Raw genomic sequence first — 25,405 nt, 5'->3', positions numbered from 1 at the left:
TAAGCGGCAGACAACATAGCATCACTACATATCACAAAACAAAGTCGCGTCTGTCTGTCTGTCCGAACGCGATAAACTCAAAAATTACAGAACGAATCTTTTTACGGTTTTCAACAATGGATGACGTGATTCATCAGGAAGGTTTAGGTGTATAATTAATTGAAGTTTCCTAAATATTGGCTGAAATATGACAATAAATGTTGAAGATATCGATAAACACTTGCCGACTGGGAGCTTTACTGACGCATGCTATGTAAACCATTACCAACCAATTATATGCATAACGATATAAATGTTGTATTTATGTCCTTAATTTACCCATGTGAACCCGGGGTGGGTAGCTAGCCTTTTATATAAGTCATATAGGTCTAATCTGGAAGTTGGAACCGTGCCTCGGAAAGCACGATCCTATCGGATTACCGTCCTATCGGATTGTGAGAGTTAGGGAATAGAGAGTGCACCTGTGTCTGCATACGCACTTGTGCACTATAATATGTCCTGTTGGCCAATATCTCTTGAGATTGGCCGTCGCGGCCGAAATCGGTCTGGAGGACATTATTATAGGCCTAATAAAAGTGCAAGTTAACCTGTAGTAATATATAATAAATAAAGGTAAATATTTCAAATACATCTTCTTAGAGGCAGTCCATTAAAACTAATGATAACAGATTTTGATAAAACCTTTTTTTCAACGTTCTTTCGCCTTTCAATCAATAGTGTAGTGGAATATTTTAAATACGGGCAAAGCCACTAGAAAAAGCAAGTACGGAACTAGACACTTAATATAATTCATTAAACGAAACTTTCACGGAATCCTGTGAAACATTAATTTAAATATCGCATGCCTTAACCATTTGATTCAAAGCGGTTGATTCTTACAGACAATACAGAAAACCGGTAAATAGAGCAAAAATGACGCTCGTCGTGGAATCGCCATCAGCGGCGACATTTAAATGTGCGGCGGCGCTTTTACGTCCGCCATTTGCATCCGAGATCGCGTCGATCGGCCATCTTGTTTTTTTTTTCGCCAAAGCGTTGCTACTTTAAAGTACTGAGTACACTTGGGTGGTAACTATAATGTTACTAATGTTATGTTACTACTAAACTAACACATTATTTAATAGACTAAGATAAAGTGAACATAAAAATACTTTCAATTCGTTTTATCTGAATTGTTATCATAATTAGTGTAATAAATCATAATGACAGAAATAATGATATAAAACAGAAATGTTTGTATTACAAAGCGCAATACTTAAACTTTAGAACTCAAATTATGTATTACAATAATAAAGCGAGATCGGATCCACGCACCAAGCATTTAGTTTTGCATTTATGTATATTATATTTTATTTATTATGTGTTTATAATAATTCTTCTCGTGTCCGGCGGGGAAGGCTATTATATATTCAAACGTAATGAACCTGCTTAATGGTACCTATACCAAAACATTATCCAAAAAAGGAGACATGGCTAGATACTGTTAGATACTTTATTACATAAGATACCTATTTAACCACATAACTGACTTTTTTAAGTAATAGACAATCAAAAGTTAAGTTTCTTAAGATATAAAAGTAAAATCTTTTACAATATTAAATTAAATTTATAGCTACCGCCATTTCGGAATGTAGATTATATTGAGAAGAACCGGAAAAAAACTCAGAAGTTACTCTTTTTTCGACAATCAAGTTACATAAACAATTAAATATAATTGAACTATTATTATCCCGCAGGGAAATTTACGAGTACTTATTCCACACTTTTTTTATCATCTATATGATTATTTTTATTACGCATTAAATTATAAATCCAAATAGTGGGTATTGATGACGAAATATCACACGAAAAATCGTTTAAGCTATTATAAAGAACTTCATGTTAAGTTTAAGTGAAATCAAAAGAAACCTAGATGTCCCAAGTGTACCATTATCCTAACACGAAAACAATTTATAATACTTTCTGCCGCATCTTTTATATTCGGGAGCGGCTTCTCAAAGGACGCCGTTCAATTATTCAGAGTTGGTACTATTCCTGTTTTGAACTAACTGCTCGTACAATAAGACATCTATTTAAACTTTTTATTTGTCTCATCGAACGTTTTCCAATTATATATAATTGTTAAATTTATTTTATATATACCTAATTGTGCTCCGTGTTAATGTATTACCATACAAATAACGATTATAAGTGAGGCTATGTTTCGCTCTTTCTGTCATTATTGATTTGACATTCTTAAAGAAGGAGACACAGCATTGTTTAACTTACACAACGTTGTAAGGACGTTAGACTTAAAATTGACATGCCATAATTAGTCGATTATAGTCTGTTTTCTTTAGTATTGGAAGTAATATTGGAACTAAGTGATTAAGTGAAATAGTTTTCATTAAATATATATTAATCAAGATCTTTTTGAAATGCATATATAGCAGAGTATAGAATACGGAAAACTAATTTATTTTTTACTCTTTTTGCTATCGGAATAGTCTATATAGGTATATAGATTTTATCTGTGCTTATAAAACATGGAGATATAATAAGTACATATTATATTATAATGAATTTATTAAAATAAAAATAAAAATAGGAAAAACGTGTACCTGCCTATCTGAATTTCTTGGCAGCTGTGCTAGTTGTCATTCTCATTTCGAAACGAATTCAGGACTGTCTAGATTATTTATATACAAATATATATATAAGACGTTGTAAAAAGTGCTTGTTATAAAAGTAAACCAATTAGTTTTGAGTTGCAATTGTTGTTACCAGTAAATTAATACAGATGATAAAAAGCGACGATGTTAGTATTTAATGATTTTCATGCACTCCAGCAAAATAACTTACTCAATACGTATATATTATAGTATTATAGTATCTTTAAGTATGTGAACCCCCATATTTAATATAGACCAGGTATACAGACTCGTTTAAACTCACAAGTATAACTACCAGGACATTTATACACGTTCACTTACTTTATGATTAGTCTTCCTAACCTAAGCTATGATTAATCTTCAACCTGAGCGGCCAAACTCACAGACTAATTGAGAAATACAGGAAAAAAATATAGTGCAGCAATTTATTCATTCTGTATGAACTCACTTCAATACTCACCCGTGAAATGTTGACAACTTATGGTGACATATACTGATGCGTGTATTTTTTAAATGTTATAATTATTACGTCCAATGTCACATATCACTGACGTTTCACGACCGTTTTCTGCGGTGAGATCGAATTTGTTCTTACAAACGTGTGTATTTAACACACTAGCTCATAACTCCATTCACTCACCCTTATTAAGTTGATATACATTATAATTTAGATTAAGTAGATACTAACATACAAATTGAGTTGTAATTCTTTCGAAATAAGCTCCCAGTGTTTGAAATAAAGTTTATTATTATTATTAAAGTACTTACATACTTAACCATGGGGGTTTGTCCTGGGGAGGGTCTAAAAAACTCAACATGGATATTGATAGTTTTATTTAATTAAATGATATTTCAATAAAATTGATCGAGAAATTAGATTTAATAACTGTAAATCGTTTTATTGGGGCAAAGCCCTGGTGGAGCCGTAGCCTCGAGCCTCTATCTCATAATCCAAGTTGGAAAAGGAAAAAAAAAATCAATTACGTATGAATTTGTATGTACAAATGACATACAAATATAACAAAATTGAATAATAACTTATAATTAAAAAATAATTATAGACCTTATTACTTAAATATAGGTACTACAAACATAATGAAAAATACTTTAGAATGTATATTACATTATAAATGTATTTAAGTAAAATATCCAAGAAAAAGAAACACAATTGTTATCAAAAATATATATAATTTTAAACGTTTTAACTTTCAACACTTTTTTTTCTGGCGTATATCCACAGTAGCTGATCACCAAATATTCTGCCCCTGTCACATGATAACTTTCATCTCCGCTTATCGCCGTCCCTGCTGGACGAACGCCTCCCCATAGAACGCCAACCATCCCGGTCTTATAACTTTACTACAGATAAATCAGCATGGAGACTAGTAACGGATTTACATATTTTCCAAGTATAAGCTATGTAGTTTTCCTCTCACGGTAGGATGCGCAAGCGATCCCGTGACGCCCCTTCGACAAGACGGAGTGGGTACCGCTGGTTTTTTAGTGGGTATTCCGGCGCCTTCAGTGCCGGCGAGTCCCACATACCCCCCACCTCAAGTGGGGGAAACGCGTAAATGCGTTTTTCCAGCGAAAAAAAAATGTAGTTTTCCTCCTTATTTAAATTCCACAACAATATAATTATATATGTTGCATGTACAGTGCAAAGGATGAATGATAAATCATTGGTAAGATTTTAACTTTTTTTTTAGTCACTCTGCCTCAGTTGTAACAAACATCAAATCTGCCGCTCTAGGCTCTAGCCCATTCAGCCTTTTTTTTATAGAATAGGAAGGCGAACGAGCATATGGGCCACCTGATGGTAGGTGGTCACCAACGCCCATAGCTGGTTATTTCGGTTTTAGTCACTGTATGTATATGTATACACTACAAACCATTTACCAGCAGGCTAATTAAATAAACTAATTACACGGGACATAACATCTTAGTTCCCAAGGTTGGTGGCGCATTGGCGATGTAAGCGATGGTTAACATTTCTTATAATGCCAAAGTCTATGAGCGTTGGTGACCACTTACCATCAGCTGGCCCACCAACCTATACTATATAAAAAAAAATTTAAAGGTCTCAAGTTCAATGTCGTCCCTTGTCTATGGCTATTGTCGTCCCCACTACTAACACAAGCTGTACACTTAATCATACTTAAGTACACGAATACTTTAAAAATAATGCCGAATAAGTTTGTTTTTAATAAAACACTTATATTAACTCGTACATTATAAAAATACGGAACACAATATTGTTTCCTATTTAAAAAATTTAAATAATTATTATTTATTTACACATCGATACTTTAATCTTCTTAATTAAACTTACAATACATATTTTTTTAATTCTATGTAAAAATAATTACATTTAATGTCTGTTGTTTTTATGGATAATAATATGTCATTAATATGTTCACTTGTCGATATAATCATAGCGGCATAAGAATATATAATAATAATATATCTTTATTCATAATAGAGATTGAACATGGTAAATATTACAATTTTATTTGTACAATTTAATTGAATTCCAATCAGGTGGGTGTAGCTGTACTCCTCGCTAGGTTATAAAATAATCTATATTAAGGAGTAACAATCCCGATCAAACAAAAACAATCCTTTCATATGTGACACAAAATTATTATGTACAATATGTTTTCTCTCAAAGACTCTCTATAAATATCAACAAGAATATGTGAGTTTGTTTGTTGTGTGTGTGTGTCTTCTTATATGTGTTTCTTTTCTTTAACATCTAGGATGTGACCTTTTGGAACAGAGACATACTCGTTCAAAAAATTGTTGCTTATTCTATACTTTCGATATACTTTAACAAAGTTCCATCTGATTCTCACAGCACGCGAGTTGTAACCAAATCACTACCAATAGAATTATCTTTCAAAACCAATTCCCTGTGTAAGAAATATTTATACCAAAACATATTCTATTCAACTTTCATTCCATTGGTGTCCATCCACGTGAGGGTCCAGAAACTGGATGTCAAATAACATCAGAGTATTGTTTAACGATGTCGCGGTAGAAGTCAAAGACAACGTCGCTAGCGACGCGACATCTAGCGAGCGCCTCCTCATAAGTGTTCTCGCTGAAACTGCCCTCAGTGAAACCTGGCAACAACATTGTGTAATATTACATAAACAAAACTAATAAAAAATAATATAAAAACATTCTATATATAATATATTTTAGTTTTTTTTTTTTCATAAATTGTAATGAATTTACACAAAATTAACATATTGGATGCGTATATATAGGTGGCAGTGGTGGTCAATGACGGCTGACATCTTCCAGATATTGCAAGTACTTATACTTTTCAAGATATAGTAAATATCAAATAATGTCTTCAAATAATTGTATATCAAGGTTAAATTAAATACTTTAATAAATATTTATATACTTTTTACTTCATATATTAGTATAATTATATAATATATATTGACTTATATGCCAAAGAAATGAAGATGTGTTTTAATTTATTCTTATTATTTGTTTTAATGAAACGAAGTTTTTAATATAATAAATTTTTTAAACAAAAGATATTCATTTAAAATTCATTCCAATAACTGTAACTTTGTATAAAGCTACACCGACTCACCGGTAACAAGATTTTTCTCTCGGCTGTCGAACACGAAGTACAAAAGCGCCGTGGCGCTCTGCACCAGCTCGTGGCTTGGCTCGAGCACCAGGTTTCCATCGTCGCCGACGGCACAGCTAACAGCCGCCACCATGTGCCGCATCGAGATAGCGGAGTTGAGCAAGGCCAGGCAAGCACAATTCACTGAGCAGGTGAGTAACTACAACACAAAATGAATTCTTTAATATATAAACAATGATAATAATCACATTTGACTGTTTTTTGTTATATTATATGGCTACAAAAACGGAGGTTCTGAGGTTAAATTCAGGTATGAGCAAATACAGAATTATTGAGTTTTTTCGATAACTTATCAGTGGCTTGAAGTGTCAAAAATGGGAGTGTTTACACTCCCCTGCCTCGGGAAGCATGTAAGCTGTTGATCCTACATCCTACCTTCTCCAGTCATTACTGAGTGCTGTCCCATCGGATGAGAACATAGGTTTAGAAAATGTACCTGTGTTGTGTACAGTTGCATGTAATATCTTATGGGCTATAGCTTTCAACTTAATTAAGAGGATGGTATTATAACATTTGACATTTTCCAATTTCAGTTCTTAGTATGAGTGTTCCTGATCTCATAAATATAAAAATTATAATATATCATAACTAATAGAAAATGCTGTTCATAGCCATTAGTAAGAGTACAAAGATTTAAAAGGCTTACATTGTAATACAGCTATGGACATAGTCTATTTATTCTTTAGGATAAGATTTACCATACCATTCCATTTAAGAAATAGCTATAGACTTAAAATTCTAATGTATTGCAATGTACATAAGTGTTATATATCTTAACTCAAACGTAACTTGACTAACATTGATTATAGCTAAATTTAGTTACCAGACAAATATAAAAAAAACAATAAGTTAGTTAATTTAGTTTTAATTACTACTCACTCCACCAAAGTCTTCAAGTTCTTGTATTGTTAGAGAAATCCCAGTGCGAGGATACAGGCATCCCAATATGGCTGTTTCACATGTCTGTCTTACGATATTCTCTTTATATCTGTAATATAAAAACATTTCATATTAATTTTAACACTTTAATTTATTCAATATCTTTTTCACTTATATTTATTAATATGATTTTATATGATATTTATTGATGATTGTATTATTATTGTATGAAATAGATTTAATTCTTTGCTTAGTTGCTTTTGGTTGTATACAGGCAGCCTGGCAAATGTGCCACCAGATTGTATGTGGTCACCTCCCAAAAATATTATTAGCTGAAATGAGGCTACATAACTAATTACACAATTAATTATGAATTTATGTTTTCTTGACCTAATCAGCATAAAAATCCAACCCAACTTTAAGTTATTGTATTTACAGACCTATTGAGGCATAGTTAAGTAAGCAATATTGGTAAAAACTTTGTCAAGTAGTTGTTAAACTATCTAAGCAAAAATATATAAAGTAATATTTAATAGAAGTTATTTTATACATACCGATCCGCTACCGACGGCTTGCCGCCTTTACTACAGAACAACACCTCAAGCGTAGCTTTTTCGATGCTTTGACTGCTCGACTTGATGTCTAGTGGACCATTTGCGCTTACCAAAACTACGGTGTCGCCTGTCAATTATTTTTAGAAAAGATTAATGAAAAAGATAATGTTTTATATGATAAATTGCAAAAATGACATCAAGTTAGTGTACCCTGTGCTAAAATTGCCGACCCGTCTGATTTACTGAGATAATTAAGTTCACATTTCATGGGTCTCAGTTTAAAGTTATTTTCATCTTCAACTTTCATTTTAAATAAATGATCTGATTTTATTTAAAAAAATATATGAAACACGGGTAACCACTGTCGCTTAACCTAAAAGCTCGAACTGTCGTAAACAAACATCAAGTTATGATGCAATGTTGCTATTGTAATATAAAATTATATTTATACCATTCAAAGATTCACATGTATACTTTTCAAAATCATTTAATTTTATAATATTAATAAAACAATCAAAGGGTTTACAAAATGTTGAAGTCAATACAATTGCTTAAAAGTGACTCATTATTTTTTAGTTAACATTTTCTATTAATATCCACACATACTTAATATCTATATATTGTCAAAATTTTACAATATTTATTAGAATTTTATAAACATTCTCATTACCTCTGTGAATAAATTATTTGAGTGATATTGGGCATGGGCAACAAAAACAACTTGAATGTCATGTTCTTGACAGATGTTAAATGTTAAAACTCATACGTCTTCCGAAATTTGCCAATCTCAAAGAAAATACAAACTTGCTGCGGAAGACAATTAAAAGTTCTAAAGTCTGCTATTATAAGCTGACGAAAGAACTTTGAATTTTCCTAAATATTAGTATTTAATAGTTGTAAGTTACCAAATTTAAATTGTAGGTGTTATAAACTTATCCTATCAAAATGAAAACACGATTTAATACATACGACATCGTGTGCATGGTGGCCGAATTACAAAGGTAAATATAAATTTATATATTTTATTTCTACTTATTTTATTTAAAAATAACTATAATATACCATATTAAAAAATATGGCATTAATTTTGAAATAATAAATGTCGTTATCCCCTTTTATCTCTGATATTTTAGTTTATGATTAGGGACATCCTGAAATGAATATATAATTATCATAACTTGGTATATTACTAAATGCTTAGTCAACTATATAATTAATTTATAAATTGAATATTATTAACCAAATAAGTACTATCTTAAAGCTAAAGCTATCATTTTATTTTTTCAGGCTGATCGGTATGAGAGTAAATCAAGTGTATGATATAGACAACAAGACTTATGTTATTCGGCTGCAGAGATCAGAAGAAAAGTCAGTCTTATTATTAGAGTCGGCCAACAGATTTCATACTACACAATTTGAGTGGCCTAAGAATGTAGCTCCATCTGGATTTACCATGAAGGTTTGATATAAAAATTAACCTCAACAATAAAATCTATAAATATATGATAATAATATGTATTTATAATATATGCTTAATTTCAGCTCCGTAAACATTTAAAGAACAAGCGCTTAGAAAAACTAACACAGCTGGGTATAGATAGAATAGTTGATCTACAGTTTGGTAGCGGTGAGGCAGCATACCATGTTATACTGGAGCTGTATGACCGAGGAAACATTGTACTGACAGACTTTGAGTGGACAATCTTAAATGTTCTAAGGCCTCATGTTGAGGGTGATAAAGTGAGGTATACCATAAATCTTCAGTAGACTTGTTCAGAAATTTTGATAATAAAGTTTCTTAGATGGGATATGTTTAAATAACTCTGGCAGACTGACTCCCAATACATACATACATATAATAAAAAATGACAGCATTGTCTATTCCTTTCATCAGAATTTAATTTGGATTCATAATAAATTATATATATATATATATATAAATGGACAAATATAAGTTGGCCCGGTTGGTAATTATCTATATATGTATGTATTTACATAAGAAAAATGGTATATGTAGTATATCAGTTGTTGGGTTCCATAGTACAAGTTCTGCTTAAAAATTTGTCCTGAGTCTGGGTGTAATTATCTATATAAGTGTGTATTTACAAAAGAAAAGTAGTATATGTAGTATATCAGTTGTCTGGTTTCCATAGCACAAGCTTTGTACAAGCTTAATTTGGGATCAGATGGCCGTGTGTGAAAAATGTCCCAGGATATTATTATTATTATTATATTGAACACAACATAATATTTGATTAATAACTTATCTAGTGTTATTATTCTTAATTTATATTTAAATTATGTTCATGAATCAGTCAAATAATATTATTTGTATATAAAAACAATGATTATTTAAAAAAAAATATATTTTTACATGTTAACAGCAATTTTAATTATTTTATATATTGCTTATAGATTTGCTGTTAAAGAAAAATATCCACTAGATAGAGCAAAGACAAGCTATGAAGCCCCAAATGCCGATGCTTTGAAAGAAATACTTGGAAAGAGCAAACCTGGAGATAACATCAAAAAAATTTTAAACCCAAATCTTGGTAAGTGGGCAAATCGTAAAGATTTAAAAAAATTATGTGTACTTTTGACAATGCCTATAGCATATCGTGTTCTTTTTAAGCTCAAATATGATCAAAATATCTCTGTTATATTTAATTGCTATCATTATAATAAGAATCTATGAGTTCTAGTCATAATTTTGTCAATTAATAAATTTAATTGTCAAAAAAATAAGGCATATTACTTAACACAAGATAATAAAAATTATAATAAAAGTGCAAAGTAGATATTTGTGGATTTCGAAGGAGGTTATGTATAAATTCAAATGTATTTGATTTACTCTCCCAAATTAAAAGTATGAAAAACTGACTACTGAGTAACTTGCTGGTTCTTCTCGGTAGAATCTATGTTCTTATTCAATGGTAGATTTACATTTAATTAAATACTGTGTGACGATTCAAAAGAATCATTATGAGCCTAGTTGAATAAGGAATTATTTGATTTGATTTTTCTTAGTTTTATTATAATATCAATCAACAGAATATGGTGCAGCTGTAATAGATCACGTTTTACTGGAGAATGGCTTGACGGGTACCATGAAATTGTCTCAGGACCCAACCAAAGGTTTCTATATGGAGCGAGATTTGGATAAGCTTGTAAAAGCACTGAAACAAGCCGAGATGATGATTGAACAAGGCAAGAATCAAATTGCCAAGGTAATCTGTATTTGTATGATAATGGTGACATTATTTGTTAGGACTTTCAAGGAAGAAAAATTACTTTCATGTAAATTCCATAAATTGATTATGTATTTATATTTAAAATGACAATTTTTTTTTTAGTTTTATTATTAATTTTTTAATTAGTATTCAATTATTTTCTCTACTTTCTAATATGTATAAAAATTCGATAAGCCGAGATGGCCTAGTGGTTAGAACGCGTGAATAACCGATGATCGTGGGTTCAAACCCGGGTAAGCACCACTGAATTTTCATGTGCTTAATTTGTGATTATAATTCATCTCGTGCTTGACGGTGAAGGAAAACATCGTGAGGAAACCTGCATGTGTCTAATTTCACTGAAATTATGTCACATGTGTATTCTACCAATCCGCATTGGAGCAGCGTGGTGGAATAAGCTCTAAACCTTCTCCTCAAAAAGGGAGAGGAGGCCTTAGCCCAGCAGTGGGACATTAACAGGCTGTTACTGTTATAAAAATTCTACATAAAACAGACAAATAATGAGCTCGTAACTAAATTTTACGATTAATAACTTTAAAAAGAGAAGTGTTTGCTAGCCGAACGAATTCAATTTACGACACATTCAAATGGCTTATAATACACAAAAACTAAGTTGTTGAGTAAAAAGTTTTTCGTATCATATTATTTTCACCGTCTCTATCTAGTTAAACTACAACCATAAAGCTGTTGGTTTGTTTTTTTAAAAGTGAAACTGGTTCAAATTATTTCAGTCTTTAAATGAGAAAAAAAAAATTACTTCAATAATTTAATTTGTAATATGATCGTATATGTAATAAAATTATATTCAAATTGTTTATTTCGTAAACCGTTAACATAATGATCTCTCTTCGGTCGTGTCGAATTGCCGTCCCATCGGATTATGAGAAATAAGGAAGAGCACACTTGTGCACTATATGTCCAGCGCTGATCTCTCTTGAGATTGACCGCCGTAGTCGAGATCATTCAGAAGGACATCCGTAATCAAACTCACTCCGTTCCATATACCAGGGCTACATCATTCAGAAGAGAGAAGAGCGTCCGAATCCAGAAGGAGGGGGTCCGAACTACCTACTCACTAACCAAGAGTTCCATCCGATGCTGTTCGCTCAGACTATGACACAGCCACACACTGAATACGAAACATTTGACCGAGCTGTTGATGAGTTTTATTCAGCGCTGGAAGGGCAGAAGATAGACCTTAAGGTGGGATATGTCTGTACTATTAAATGAGGAGGAAAAACATCCTACAACAATATACATAAAACTTAAATCAAAAAATACACATTAAATTTAGACTATCGAAGTGGCAAACGTGAATTTTATCTTCTTGTACTATAAATGCGATTTTGAGTTCGTTTGTTACGCTTTCAGGACTTATTTCCTTAACCGATTATCATGATATTTTCAATACACATCAGGAGTTCAGAAGTAAATATAGGTCACCTAAACCAACCCCCACTCAAGCAGGCGAAACCTCGGGCAGATACTAGTATTGTATTAGTGACAAAGCGTAATCATATCATATTTCAAGTTGTTATTCAATTTGATTACATGAATAATACTAACATGAACATGCAATAATACTTGCGATAGTTCGACAAACTAACTGAGGCCTTGCACTTTATAAAGTCACAACTTATTTTTAAATAGCAGAACATACGCTATAGTTAAGCTATTATCGCGGTACCTGAATCTATTTATTGATTTATTACCGCTATCAATAATCATGAATATTTTGTATTATTAGTACTCACCAACTACGGTGAGTGAGCCAGTGTCATTACAAGGGAGAAGGCGTTTATATATATATATATATATAGGCGTTTGTACGCCGTGGAGTACCGGCTTAGAATAGTACTCCCCCAATCTCATCCCGTGGGTGTCGTAAGAGGCGACTGAGGGACGGGGAAAAGGGGGGATGGGCAGCAGCGTCCCCCCTCCCATAAACATCTTACCCCCCTACTGCGCTCGCCAACACGCCTGCCCAGCGCGGCGAGTATGGGCAAACCCCTCCCTTAATGGCAGATGCGCCCAAAAAAAGGCCCCCAGTTAGCGGTCGCGGTATCGGCAGGGCAGGGGGTGCTAAGAATCACCGGTTCACGGCAGGCTACCGTATAAAACGACTGAACATGGCAACGTATAATGGACGCTCGATGAGGCTGGACCATCACCTCGCCGAATTAGAAGTAGAGTTAAGTCATATAAACTGGCATATACTGGGGTTATCTGAAGTCCGAAGACAGGGGGAGGACACGATAACTCTAGAGTCCGGTAACTTACTCTACTTCCGCGAAGGTGATAACCTCTCCCATTGTGCATGCAGCATTGTGGAAATCAGTAGTGTGTCGAACCGGGTAGCGTACCTTGTCCTAAAACTTTCCGACAGGTACTCCCTGAAGGTCGTACAGGTATATGCGCCAACTTCGACATACTCTGATGATGTGGTCGAAGCGATGTACGAGGACATCGCAAAGACCCTCAACGACACCTCGAAGGCCCACTACAATGTTGTTATGGGAGACTTTAATGCTAAAGTGGGAGTACAAGATAGCGGTGAATCGAAAGTCGGACCTTACGGCTTGGGCTGCAGAAATCACAGGGGGCAAATGCTGGTAAACTTTCTCGAAGCGCAGGGGCTTTTTTTGATGAATTCTTTCTTTCAAAAGAAGCCTCAGAGGAGGTGGACCTGGCGAAGCCCCGATAACGTGACAAGGAACGAGATAGACTTTATCATTTCGAATAAAAGGCACATATTTAGAGATGTTTCAGTGATCAACAGGTTTAATACCAGAAGTGATCACCGCTTGGTTCGAGGCACTCTAAATATCAACTTAAAAGCCGAAAGATCGAGAATGATGAGGTCTACTCTCCGACCTACCATGCTCCAAGCTGCTCAAGGCTCCGAAAAGTTCCAAATGGAACTTCAAAATCAATTCACCGCGTTGGAAACCATAAGCAGCATTGATGAGAGAACCGAGACGCTGGTCAAAATACTGCAAAACACATCCCGCAAGTGTTTTCCGCCACAGAGAAGAGACAACGCACCAAAACTCTGCTGAGACACTCGAGCTCATGAGAAAACGACGAGAACTACCATCGCATTTGTCAGATAAGGCCTTAAACCGAACAATAAAAACGCTGACGCGACGCGATCTCCGACGCTCCAATACCCGTGCCATCAAGGCTGCGATTGAGCAAAATCGGGGATCGAAAGTGTTCGCTCGCAAGTTTGGGAGGCCGCATCTGACAAAACTTAAAACTGAAAATGATAGATAAATAGATAGATAAAGTCTTTATTTGGATCACACCACATGAGTAAAAATAAGAAGATAAAAAAGAAATGACAAAAGTAACACAGAGTTTAAGTTAATTTATGTCGTAGAAAAAAATAAATAAAAAATTAACTAACTTACAAAAATATTTACAAAAATATTTTGCATCTAATTTTATTTAATCTATATCTATTAAATATAATTGGATGCAAAATGGGAACTGCATTATTATGGAAACACAAAGAAAAGAGAAAAAAATAAATAAAAAATAACAAAAATTAACTGTAAAGTGGTGTGGCATCCAAAATGGACAACCTCTCAGTTGAAGCTGGCATAATATTAACCCAGCACTGATTTTCAGAGGCCTCCATGTGACAGTGACGGACGGCCATGTAAACGTGACAAAGAGTAATATCAAATATTAAAGTGGTAGATTGTTACGTATAAACAAGTTATTAAATTACAAGTTAATAAAACTTAAAACTAAAGTCGTTAACTGAAATACATATACGATTATAAAAAAAATAGGAGATTAAATCCGATATACAAATTAAAAAGTTGACATTTAGGCGGTATTTTTGAAATGGTGGGGTCGTTACCTCTAGGCCTGAGATTGTCGGAGAAGTAGAGAGGTTTTATGGGCAGTTGTTCTCTTCAAGATCGGATAAACCCGTGGGAATCAGTATTGATGACCAGCGCGCCCCTCTTATGCGCCATTACTCCGAGGAGCTCCCGGTCGTTGACCAAGGAGAGATTAGGGCGGCTCTAGAACAGCTTAAAAACAACAAAGCTCCGGGAGATGACGGAATCACAACAGAGTTGCTTAAGGCAGGTGGGACTCCGGTCCTGAAAGAGCTAGCAAGGATCTTTAATTCCGTCATCCAACATGGCAAGACCCCGGAAACTTGGAGCGGGAGTGAGGTGGTACTGTTTTTCAAGAAAGGTGATAAAACCCTCTTGAAAAACTACAGACCAATCTCCCTCCTGAGTCACGTGTATAAGCTGTTCTCAAGAGTCGTCACGAACCGTCTCGCCAGACGACTTGACGAGTTCCAGCCCCCAGAGCAAGCTGGCTTTCGATCAGGCTACAGCACCGTGGACCACATCCATACTGTTCGGCAGATTGTGCAGAAGACCGAAGAGTACAATCAGCCGCTGTGTATGGCATTTGTGGACTACGAGAAAGCCTTCGACTCCATCGAAACCTGGGCAGTGCTCGACTCATTGCAGAGATGTCATATCGATTGGAGATATATCGAGGTACTGAGATGTCTGTACAACGCCGCTACAATGACTGTCCACATCCAGGACTGTAAGACGAAGGCGATCCAACTGCGCAGAGGGGTGAGACAGGGGGATGTAATATCCCCGAAACTGTTCACCAATGCGTTAGAAGACGTTTTCAAGACGCTGGATTGGACTAGGTATGGAGTCAATGTAAACGGCGAGTACATCTCACACCTTCGATTTGCCGACGATATCGTCATCATAGCAGAGACGTTGGAACAACTCACCGAAATGCTGCGTAGCCTAGGCGAGTCTTCCCGGTGTGTCGGTCTCGGTATGAACTTGGACAAGACCAAGGTCATGTTCAATAGGCATGTCGTGCCGGGACCGATATACGTCGAGGGGAAACCTCTCGAAGTTGTTAGTGAATATACCTACCTAGGACAGATAATACAAGTCGGTAGGAACAACTTCGAGAAGGAAGCCGATCGAAGAATTCGCTTGGGATGGGCAGCATTTGGCAACCTTCGTCAAGTCCTCAAGTCGTCTATACCGCAATGTTTGAAGACGAAAGTCTTCAACCAATGCGTCTTACCTGCCATGACATACGGTGCCGAAACGTGGACACTAACTGCGGGACTAGTCCACAAATTCAAAGTCTCTCAGCGTGCTATGGAGCGAGCTATGCTCGGAGTATCTTTGAAGGATAAGATCAGAAATGAGATTATCCGGAAAAGAACCGGAATCACCGACATAGCTTGCAAAATTAGCAGGCTGAAGTGGCAGTGGGCTGGTCACGTATGTCGTAGGACCGATGGCCGTTGGAGCAGACGAGTCCTAGAGTGGAGACCGCGAATCGGCAAGCGCAGCGTAGGGCGCCCTCCAGCCAGGTGGACCGACGACCTTAAGAAGGTGGCGGGCACCAACTGGATGCGGAAGGCGGAGGACAGGGAGCTTTGGCGCACCTTGGGAGAGGCCTATGTTCAGCAGTGGACAACGATTGGCTGTTGATTGATTGATTGATATGGAATGAGGTTACTTCTTTCCACAAATTAAAGGAATACTCTAAAATATATATATATATAAATTTCATATCTTAATTATTAATTCATGTTGCATGCAGACTGTTCACGTGGAACGAGAGGCGATGAAGAAACTCCAGAACGTTCGCAAGGATCACGACAAACGTATAACCGAATTGGAACGTCTCCAGTTAGAAGATAGAAAAGCCGCGGAAATGATATCCAGGAATGAGCCCCTCGTTGAACAAGCGAGATTGGCCATCCAAACGGGTATCGCTGCTCAGGTAAAATCGCGCACCACGTATTCATTTACACGTATTACATTTTAGTTCAGGAAGATTTCTCATTCTTGGTGGTAGGATTCTCCCCAATGCCAAATAATATTCAGTTTTTGAGATATTTACTAAAATTCCAATATTCCAGATGTCCTGGGATGAAATAAAGCTTCTAGTTAAAACGGCGCAAAACAACAACGACCCAGTGGCCTCGTCCATCAAGCAACTCAAGCTGAACACCAACCACATAACCCTTCTGCTCAAGGATCCCTATGATGACAGGAACAGTGAGGATGATGATGATAATGATGACGATGATGAAGGACGGCTTAAACCTATGCTCGTCGATATTGACCTATCTTTGACGGCATATGCTAATGCTAGAAGGTCAGTTTTGGAATATCACCTATATTTGAACACATTTGTTTCAATGGCTTCGTATTATTCAGAATTTTTTCATCAGGTATTACGACCAAAAACGAACCGCCGCGAAGAAACAACAGAAGACGCTCGAATCAGCGGATAAAGCGCTTAAAAGCGCTGAAAGGAAAACGAAACAAACATTGAAGGAAGCGCACACAATCAGCAACATCAGTAAAGCGAGGAAAACATATTGGTTTGAAAAGTTCTACTGGTTCATCACGTCCGATAATTATTTGGTAAGAACGCGTTCTCTAACTGCTCATGTGTATTGACTTAATACATACATTAATATTCTGTAACTACCCACTAGTCTCCGATGACTCGCTCAGTCGCTGTCTTTACCGTGCAGAACTTGCTTCACGCTGATCCGTACCCGAGGATATCAGTTCGTCACTAATACATCTTACCTGAACTGGTAAATCACCAGCGAAAGGACCACTAGGGGAGCCACCATTTTTCATACATCGGAATTTCATACATGAACATCGGAATAATCACTAAAAACCAGCGAGACCCTTTCCGTCTGAACGAGGAGCGTCACGGGATCGCTTGCGCATGCTACCGTGACGCTAAATAGGGCATCCGCCAGAGATAACATGTTATCTTACCTTATTCGGGGATTATGGGGTCTCCCATACGGCAACCGACCGCTCATCATCAGGTGGCCCATTCGCATCTGCATTCCTACGACAAACACCAAAGACGTAACTTGTACCCAAACCTACACAAAGTAACGGCACCGGTGTGTCGCGGCAGGTGATCGCGGGGCGCGACCAGCAGCAGAACGAGCTGCTGGTGAAGCGCTACATGCGCGCGTCGGACGCGTACGTGCACGCCGACGTGGCGGGCGCCGCGTCCGTGCTCGTCAAGTGCCGCGGGGCGCCGCCCTCGCCCAAGGCGCTGTGCGAGGCGGGCCAGGCCGCCGCCGCCTACAGGTGCGCGCCGCTGTTGCACGCCACCGACTCTAAAATCGGCGTATAAAACTTGCTATGTATTGTCGTGAGGCAAACGCTAGACATTTATTGGCTTCCTGAATTAATCGTTATAAACCAACTGTGTATATGCTGTGTGTGAGTTGCTGTTATTTACAAACAATATCACAATTACCTTTAATATAGAAAGATGCATCATTTATATAAACAAAGAATTGAAAATGCATCCCTGTGAAATACCCACTCTTAGTCTTATACAATACTATTTGCCATTAATGGAAAGTTGTTCAATTCTTTGATTTAAATATAAAGCAATTGGTAATATTTAAGCTTATATTTGGCGTGGTCGGTAGATACATCCCTTTCACGCCGAAGGCTGTGGGTTCGATTCCCACCCAGGACAGATATTTGTGTGCATGAACATGTCTGTTTGTCCTGAGTCTGGATGTAATTATCTATATAAGTATGTATTTACAAAACACAAATAGTATATGTGATATATCAGTTGTCTGGTTACCATAGTACGAGCTCAGCATAGCTTGGGATCAGACATTAGTCACACACGGCAATCTGATCACAGGATATTATTATTATTTTTAACTTTTAATATATTAAAAACGTTATTATTATTATGTATAAAAAACATTTCGTGTTCTACACAATCATAAACCTTAGAAAAATCACAGGACGCTCTCCGAACGATACAATGATTAGCTTCTGCTCTGTAGTGTGGCGTGGGAGGCGAAGGTGCTGACTCGCGCGTGGTGGGTGTTCGGACACCAAGTGTCCAAGTCCGCGCCGACGGGCGAGTACCTGACTACCGGTTCCTTCATGATCCGCGGCAAGAAGAACTACCTGCTACCCGAACAGTTGCAGTTTGGTTTCAGCTTCATGTTTCGAGTTAGTGACGTTAGCTTTAAAAGCAAAAAAGATATTTTTATATCATTTAATTATCCAATAACTTCACTTTAAATCTTGGTTTGTAATTTATTTAGTATCATGCAATCTTATTTAAATTAAAATGAATGACTGCCTCGTTGGTCTAGTGGTTTGATGTGAGGCCGCAGACCCGGAGGTTTAATTCCCAGGTCGGGCCAATAAAAAGTTATAGGGTTTTTCTGTCAGAAAATTCTCAGTAGCAGCCCGGAGTCTGGAAGTTGGAAGTGTGTACACTCCCGTGCCTCGGAAAACACGTTAACGCCGTTGGTCCTGCGCCTGAACTCTTTCCGGTCATGTCGGATTGCCGTCCCATCGGATTATGAGAGTTAGGGAATAGAGAGTGCACTTGCGTCAGCGTACACACTTGTGCACTATAATATGTACTGCGCAGTTGGCTAATCTCTACTGAGATTGGCCGCCGTGGGCGAAATCGGTCTGGAGGACATTATTATTAAATTAAAATTGACTGAAATTGAAAATTTGATAATTACGTAAAGTCGTGCAGTGTCAATAAAAAATAGACAATAGCTACTTCATTTTAAAGATTATTTAAGAAATAAGTCCGTTTTGTCAATCTTGTCTAAATCAATTAATATATTTAAATAAATTACGTAATTAACAGTTGGAAGACAGTTGCATAGAGCGTCATAGAGACGATAGGAAGTCGTTAGCTCCAGGCGATTCCGCATCTGACGTCATTTCCGCGCAGGACACCGAGGAGGAACAAGAGATCATAGTGTCTGATGATGGTATGTGATTATTAAATTATCCATTAACGTGTTTTATATTTTTTTTTTCTATTGAAAATGTTTCAATTTTAGATGAAACATCAGAAAAAGACGAATTAAAAAAAGAATTAGATACAATAAATGAAGAAGTAACGAACGTGACAAATGAAAAACCTTCAAACAAAAACGATGTAAAAGAAAAGACAAGTCCAGAAGCGTCTCCAGCGAAAGATACCAGAAATGACGAGCGGACTGTTCCAGAAGATTCTGAGGAACAAGTTAACAGAGAAGAAGACGTAAATGATCAAGAGAGTGATTCAGATAGCGAGAGCTCGGAAGCTGGAGTCTTCGATACTCACATTAAGGTTTGTAAAAATAATTATACTTTTAATGCTATAGCTTTTTGTATCAGCAAAGTCTATCAAGTAGTCTAATCTTATAAAGGCGCAGATACCGAGGTCTTAGGTTCAAACCCCGCGTCGGACCCCATAAAAAGACATTGGGTTTTTGCAAAGGAGCACGTAAAGACATTTTTTTGCGTCGTTTCAACCGAATCGGCTTTGTAAATTTTTAATCATTTTTATGTGAGTGAATTAGCATATATTTTATTAATTTGTGTTGTGTAGATTTAATTTTAAAAGTATTATGTACTAATATATAACTAATATTATGCAACATATATCTGTTTTTCTGTAACATAAGATGCAGATAGTTTCCGTCAGATTCATAAAATAAAATAAACATTAAAAATATATATATTTCCAAAAGGAATAAATATATAACTATTATTATAAAGGGCGACCTCTAAAGATTATTGTACGCGATACAAATTTCAGGTGGACCACGGCACTGGAGAAGTTTTCATCGCGTCTAAATCAAGGACAATCTCTGAAGTCTCAGATAAAAGTAAGTGACGCGTTTTTAATTAAGCGATCATAATACAAATTTAAATAATTAACATAACTAAAACATCACATAAAAAAAACGTATGTGCTTCACGAACGTGACAGTTTCAATTGCTTTTATGTCGTTTTATTTTTAAAATGTTTGCCATCACGATATTCTTTAAAATGGCAACACTTTGTAGGCGACGATTCGAAACTGCTATCATTCCCGTCACTACCAAAGAAGGGCGGGAAGAAAACGCAGAAGGAGCAAAGGCAGCAGGAAGTAAAGAAGGAAGAGAAACAAGGTCCCAAACGTGGACAGAAGGGCAAGTTAAAGAAGATAAAGGAGAAATACAGGAATCAGGACGACGAAGATCGAGCGATTATGATGGAACTCTTGAAGGTTCGATGGAATTTATATTGAAAACAATTATTAATTTTGAGTATTGATGAAGTACTGCTCAAGGTAATGGTTAGAGGATCCCATTGTTTCTGTCTTCTAATGATACGAGAGTAACAGAGAGGGAAATAAAAACAGTCACGGGATGCACGTGAGGAAACATCGGCACTGATAGTTATTTAAATAATTTATAATTAGAGAAAACCAATAAGTAATATGCAGTAAAAAAATTAAAACTGTTTCGTTAATAAATAAATATATTTTTCTTATTATTGTTGTATATCAACGAACGAAGTATACAATCGAACCGACACACAAATGCCGTCAGCATTAACGCGTCAAGCCCTTTGCCCTTTGCAAAAATAACAATTCCTTGAAAATACTATATCACACTACTCCATAAGTGTCGTAATGGTTGATGTCCTCCAGCCAGCCAAGCCAAATTTGGAAGCCAGTTTTTATTTAGTAGGCGATAAAGCCTTCAAAAATAAAGAATTTTCTTTACATTATCAAACTCGCTTGGATTTTTGCTTCAAAATAACTTTATAATATTAATATTGTTATGTCATATTTGTAGCCGGATAAAAGCGCGAAAGACTCTAAGAAAGTTCAGAAACAAATTACGAAGGGTGGGAAGAGCAAGGCCGCAGCGAGGTTGCCGAAGATCCCGCAACCCGTGCCGGTCTTGCTGGAGGCGGAATCCGACGGAGAGGAACCAGAGCCCGAGGTTAATACTTGTTCACAAACATTTCGCTTATATAATATATAGAACTGTACAATTTTAACTTTCACGATGATAACTATAAAAAAATTTCATCCAATTTATTTTTAAATAGCCTTTGTGCCCCTCTGAATATGTGGGTGATACCTAGAAATGCTATATTTTCTATTGTTTTAATTAATAAATATATAATAATTAAAACAATAACGTGTGTTTTTCAATATAAATAAAAAAATTAATATTCTGAATGACTGGAGTGCCAAGAGTTCTTGTTGCTTAAATTAATGTATGTTCCCTCCACAGCTGGAGCAGTCCGCCCCCGACGCGGACATAGAGATGTTGTGCCAGCTGTCCGGCTGTCCGTTGCCGGAAGACGAGTTGCTGTTCGCCGTGCCGGTCGTCGCGCCATACTCCTCCTTGCATAACTACAAGTGAGTTTTAAATCTGCCAGTTTAAAAAAATAATAATATTGCATCTGGCATTATTATTTATTAAGAGCTGCAATAAAATGTTAATGTTGCCATATGTATCGATTTTAAGATAATTATTTTAACTGATGTCCATGTATTATAATATTATTGTATTGTAATGAAAACTTTTTAATCTCTCATATATTTATAATAAACTTGTCATAGACCATAAGTATTCCACCACGTTGCTCCGGTAAGTCAATCAAATCTGATTTATTTATAATCTTTTCCTTCACCAACAGGTACGATATGAATTAGAAACAAATATCGAAAACGTATTTAATACAGTGGTGCTTCTTTATTTAAAATTAAACGCTTCGTTTACAATAAGGGTATCAAATTTATATATCGTAATACGCGGCACCCGTCAGTCAAGCTCTTAGTTGGCATGATTTCTCCGGGCATCTCCATATTCTTACCATTTCAGCCAAACCTTCCTCGTGGATCACTCCAACCATTGGTGTAAACCGTATGAAAACTGTTTGATACTTTTTGAGTTTATCTCGTTCAAACAGACACAAAACAACTCAACTGGACTTGTCATACTTGATTTAAATTCTATATTTTTGTATAATCTGCATTTTAGGTATAAAGTGAAACTGACGCCGGGTAGCAATAAGCGCGGTAAAGCAGCTAAAACCGCTGTACAAGTTTTCCTCCGAGACAAGAACAGTTCGCCGCGCGAGCGAGACCTGCTGAAAGCGGTCAAAGAGGAGAACGTCGCGAGGAACTTCCCGGGGAAAGTTAAACTTTCGGCGCCACAGTTGCACAAACACAAAAAATAGCATTTATAGATATGGCAACAAAATTAAAAAATATATAAAAATTGTTTCTTTTAATTTAAAATTAGCGTTTTAATTTTTTTTATATGCATTGTATTTTTTATTCTTTTCTATTTGCGTAGATTTAAAATATATTCCTGTTTGTTTTCATTTTATATAATAAATCTTTTGTGTTACAGATTCATAATGTATTCGTTGATGATGAGTATTGTTTTTTAATTATTTAAGTAAAAAGGCCTGTTGACTGTTACACTGTTTATCTTTGCCTAGATGAACGTATTAAAAAAAAGTGAATTGTTTTTGTAATTAAAATTGCAATAAAACTTTGTAATACATGTTCGATTGACTTTAGTGTTGTTTATTGGGCTGTCAATGATCGCAAGTTCAAGCTCAGGCAAGCACCGATAAATTTTTCACTTACCACAAGACAGTTCACCAGCCACCTACTGCTAGGTGCAAGAGGCTAGACGGGCTTATAAACTACCACAGGCAATAGCTATCCCCTTCGAAGTACAAATGAGAGAAATGAGATATAAACATAAGCTAATCGATCTATTCGCCCATACAGTACAGTAACCGTAACCGTAACAGCCTGTTAATGTCCCACTGCTGGGCTAAAGGCTTCTCCTCTGTTTGAGGAGAAGGTTTGGAACTTATCCCACCACGCTGCTCCAATGCGGGTTGGTGGAATAGACATGTGACAGAATTTCAATGAAATTAGACACATTCAGGTTTCCTCATGATGTTTTCCTTCACCGTAAAGCACGAGATGAATTATAATCACAAATTAATCACATGAAAATTCAGTGGTGCTTGCCCGGGTTTAAATCCACGATCATCGGTTAAGATTCACGTGTTCTTACCACTGGGCCATCTCGGCTATATTACAGTACAGCACAGTGCTGGGGCATAAAATAATACATACAAATCATATTAAACACGCAAAGTATTTTTCATTGCAAAGTATTATTGTTAGCAATAATTCTCAACATGACGCGTTTCAATTAATTTGTTATTTATTTTCATAACGAGACTTGTGATAAACTAAACTACATTTGTTTTTTCTTTTGACGGGCCGGTTGGTGTGGTTGGTAGATACTTGCCTTTCACATATATCTGCTTGTCCTGAGTCTGGGTGTAATTATCTATATAAGTATGTATTTACAAAAGAAAAGTAGAATATGTAGTATATCAGTTGTCTGGTTTCCATAGTACAAGCTCTGCTCAGTTTGGGATCAGATGGCCGTGTGTGAATAATGTCCCAAGGTGTTATTATTAATGCAATAATGAGCTACCATTCAGATAACCTATATCACCAAGATAACAAAATTAATACTATAATTATATTTTGTATGTATATGTACATTATATAAACAAACGTATAAATTTACATGGGCAATGCACCTTTATGACCATTAACGAGTCAACATCCCCGATCCGCACCGATCCGGTGTTGTTGCTCTTGTGACATCGCAAATGTCTTGACAATTATTGCTTAACTAAATATGTGTCCATTAATCATTTGCCTTGTATCTATTTACTTATTTATTGCAATATATTTATGTATGTCTTAATCGGACAAAACGATTATTATATTTATGTATGTCTTAATCGGACAAAACGATTATTTACACTCAAACACCTTATGAATAGCCGAGATGGCCCAGTGGTAAGAACGCGTGAATCTTAACCGATGATCGTGGGTTCAAGCCCGGGCAAGCACCACTGACTTTTCATGTGCTTAATTTGTAATTATAATTCATCTCGTGCTTTACGGTGAAGGAAAACATCGTGAGGAAACCTGCATGTGCCTAATTTCATTGAAATTCTGCCACATGTGTATTCCACCAACCCGCACTGGAGCAGCGTGGTGGAATAAGCTCCAAACCTTCTCCTCAAAAAAAAAAAAAAAGGGAGAGGAGGCCTTAGCCCAGCAGTGGGACATTTACAGGCTGTTACTGTTACTGTTACTGTTACTGTACCTTATGAAATTATTAAAATATACTGTTAATTTGATACAATGGTAAATGAAGTGCGAAAAATATTGTTGTCACGCTCTTTTATTTTCAACTTTGTGCTCTATCGTTCTCCGTCTTATATAGTGTGTGCTTTTATAGTGTTTCTTATAAAGTTGTGCCGCTTTCTGAATCAAGACAACGGTATTTTTTGAGAGTAACCATGTTTGGTTTTGCTTATATTTCTTGTATTTAACAGTAACAGCCTGTCCCACTGCAGGGCTAAGACTTCCTCTCCCTTTTTGAGAAGATATGGAGCTTATTCGACCACGCTGCTCCATTGTGCTTTAGTGGAATACACATG

The 25,405-nt window shown here is 36.1% G+C and overlaps 2 protein-coding genes across 2 annotated transcripts; one reads left to right on the top strand and one right to left on the bottom strand.

Moving 5' to 3' along the window:
* Nucleotides 1-3,735: 3,735 nt before the first annotated feature.
* On the bottom strand, nt 3,736-8,148 carry LOC126775899 (exosome complex component RRP46). Its single transcript, XM_050498064.1, has 5 exons — nt 7,968-8,148; nt 7,758-7,884; nt 7,204-7,312; nt 6,265-6,463; nt 3,736-5,776 (listed from the first exon to the last, which is right to left on the bottom strand). The coding sequence occupies exons 1-5, from the start codon at nt 8,062-8,064 to the stop codon at nt 5,652-5,654; spliced, it is 657 nt and encodes a 218-aa protein (XP_050354021.1). The 5' UTR covers nt 8,065-8,148; the 3' UTR covers nt 3,736-5,651.
* A 352-nt stretch (nt 8,149-8,500) lies between these two features.
* On the top strand, nt 8,501-25,030 carry LOC126775887 (ribosome quality control complex subunit NEMF homolog). Its single transcript, XM_050498043.1, has 18 exons — nt 8,501-8,758; nt 9,045-9,216; nt 9,300-9,502; nt 10,173-10,309; nt 10,809-10,984; nt 12,017-12,211; nt 16,631-16,813; nt 16,953-17,191; nt 17,268-17,463; nt 17,984-18,162; nt 18,888-19,059; nt 19,721-19,847; nt 19,920-20,191; nt 20,663-20,732; nt 20,914-21,116; nt 21,691-21,840; nt 22,138-22,265; nt 22,891-25,030. Exons 1-18 carry the CDS (start codon nt 8,703-8,705, stop codon nt 23,087-23,089), a joined length of 3,057 nt encoding a protein of 1,018 aa, XP_050354000.1. The 5' UTR covers nt 8,501-8,702; the 3' UTR covers nt 23,090-25,030.
* The last annotated feature ends 375 nt before the right edge of the window (nt 25,031-25,405 follow it).

Source organism: Nymphalis io, chromosome 19, assembly GCF_905147045.1.
Source record: "Nymphalis io chromosome 19, ilAglIoxx1.1, whole genome shotgun sequence".
NCBI lineage: Eukaryota > Metazoa > Arthropoda > Insecta > Lepidoptera > Nymphalidae > Nymphalis > Nymphalis io.
Note: the sequence above shows the minus strand (reverse complement) of the source record. Positions and strands in the feature narration are given on the sequence as shown.

Bases quoted from the DNA above. Each gene is read 5' to 3' on its own strand.
- LOC126775899 (XM_050498064.1), bottom strand. From the start codon at position 8,064: ATGAAAGTTGAAGATGAAAATAACTTTAAACTGAGACCCATGAAATGT. The intron at 7,885-7,967 runs GTACACTAACTT...AATAATTGACAG, and splicing joins GTCGGCAATTTTAGCACAGG to GCGACACCGTAGTTTTGGTA. The intron at 6,464-7,203 runs GTGAGTAGTAAT...TTTGTGTTGTAG, and splicing joins AACTTGAAGACTTTGGTGGA to TTACTCACCTGCTCAGTGAA.
- LOC126775887 (XM_050498043.1), top strand. From the start codon at position 8,703: ATGAAAACACGATTTAATACATACGACATCGTGTGCATGGTGGCCGAA. The intron at 21,117-21,690 runs GTTCGATGGAAT...TCATATTTGTAG, and splicing joins TTATGATGGAACTCTTGAAG to CCGGATAAAAGCGCGAAAGA. The intron at 21,841-22,137 runs GTTAATACTTGT...TTCCCTCCACAG, and splicing joins GAGAGGAACCAGAGCCCGAG to CTGGAGCAGTCCGCCCCCGA.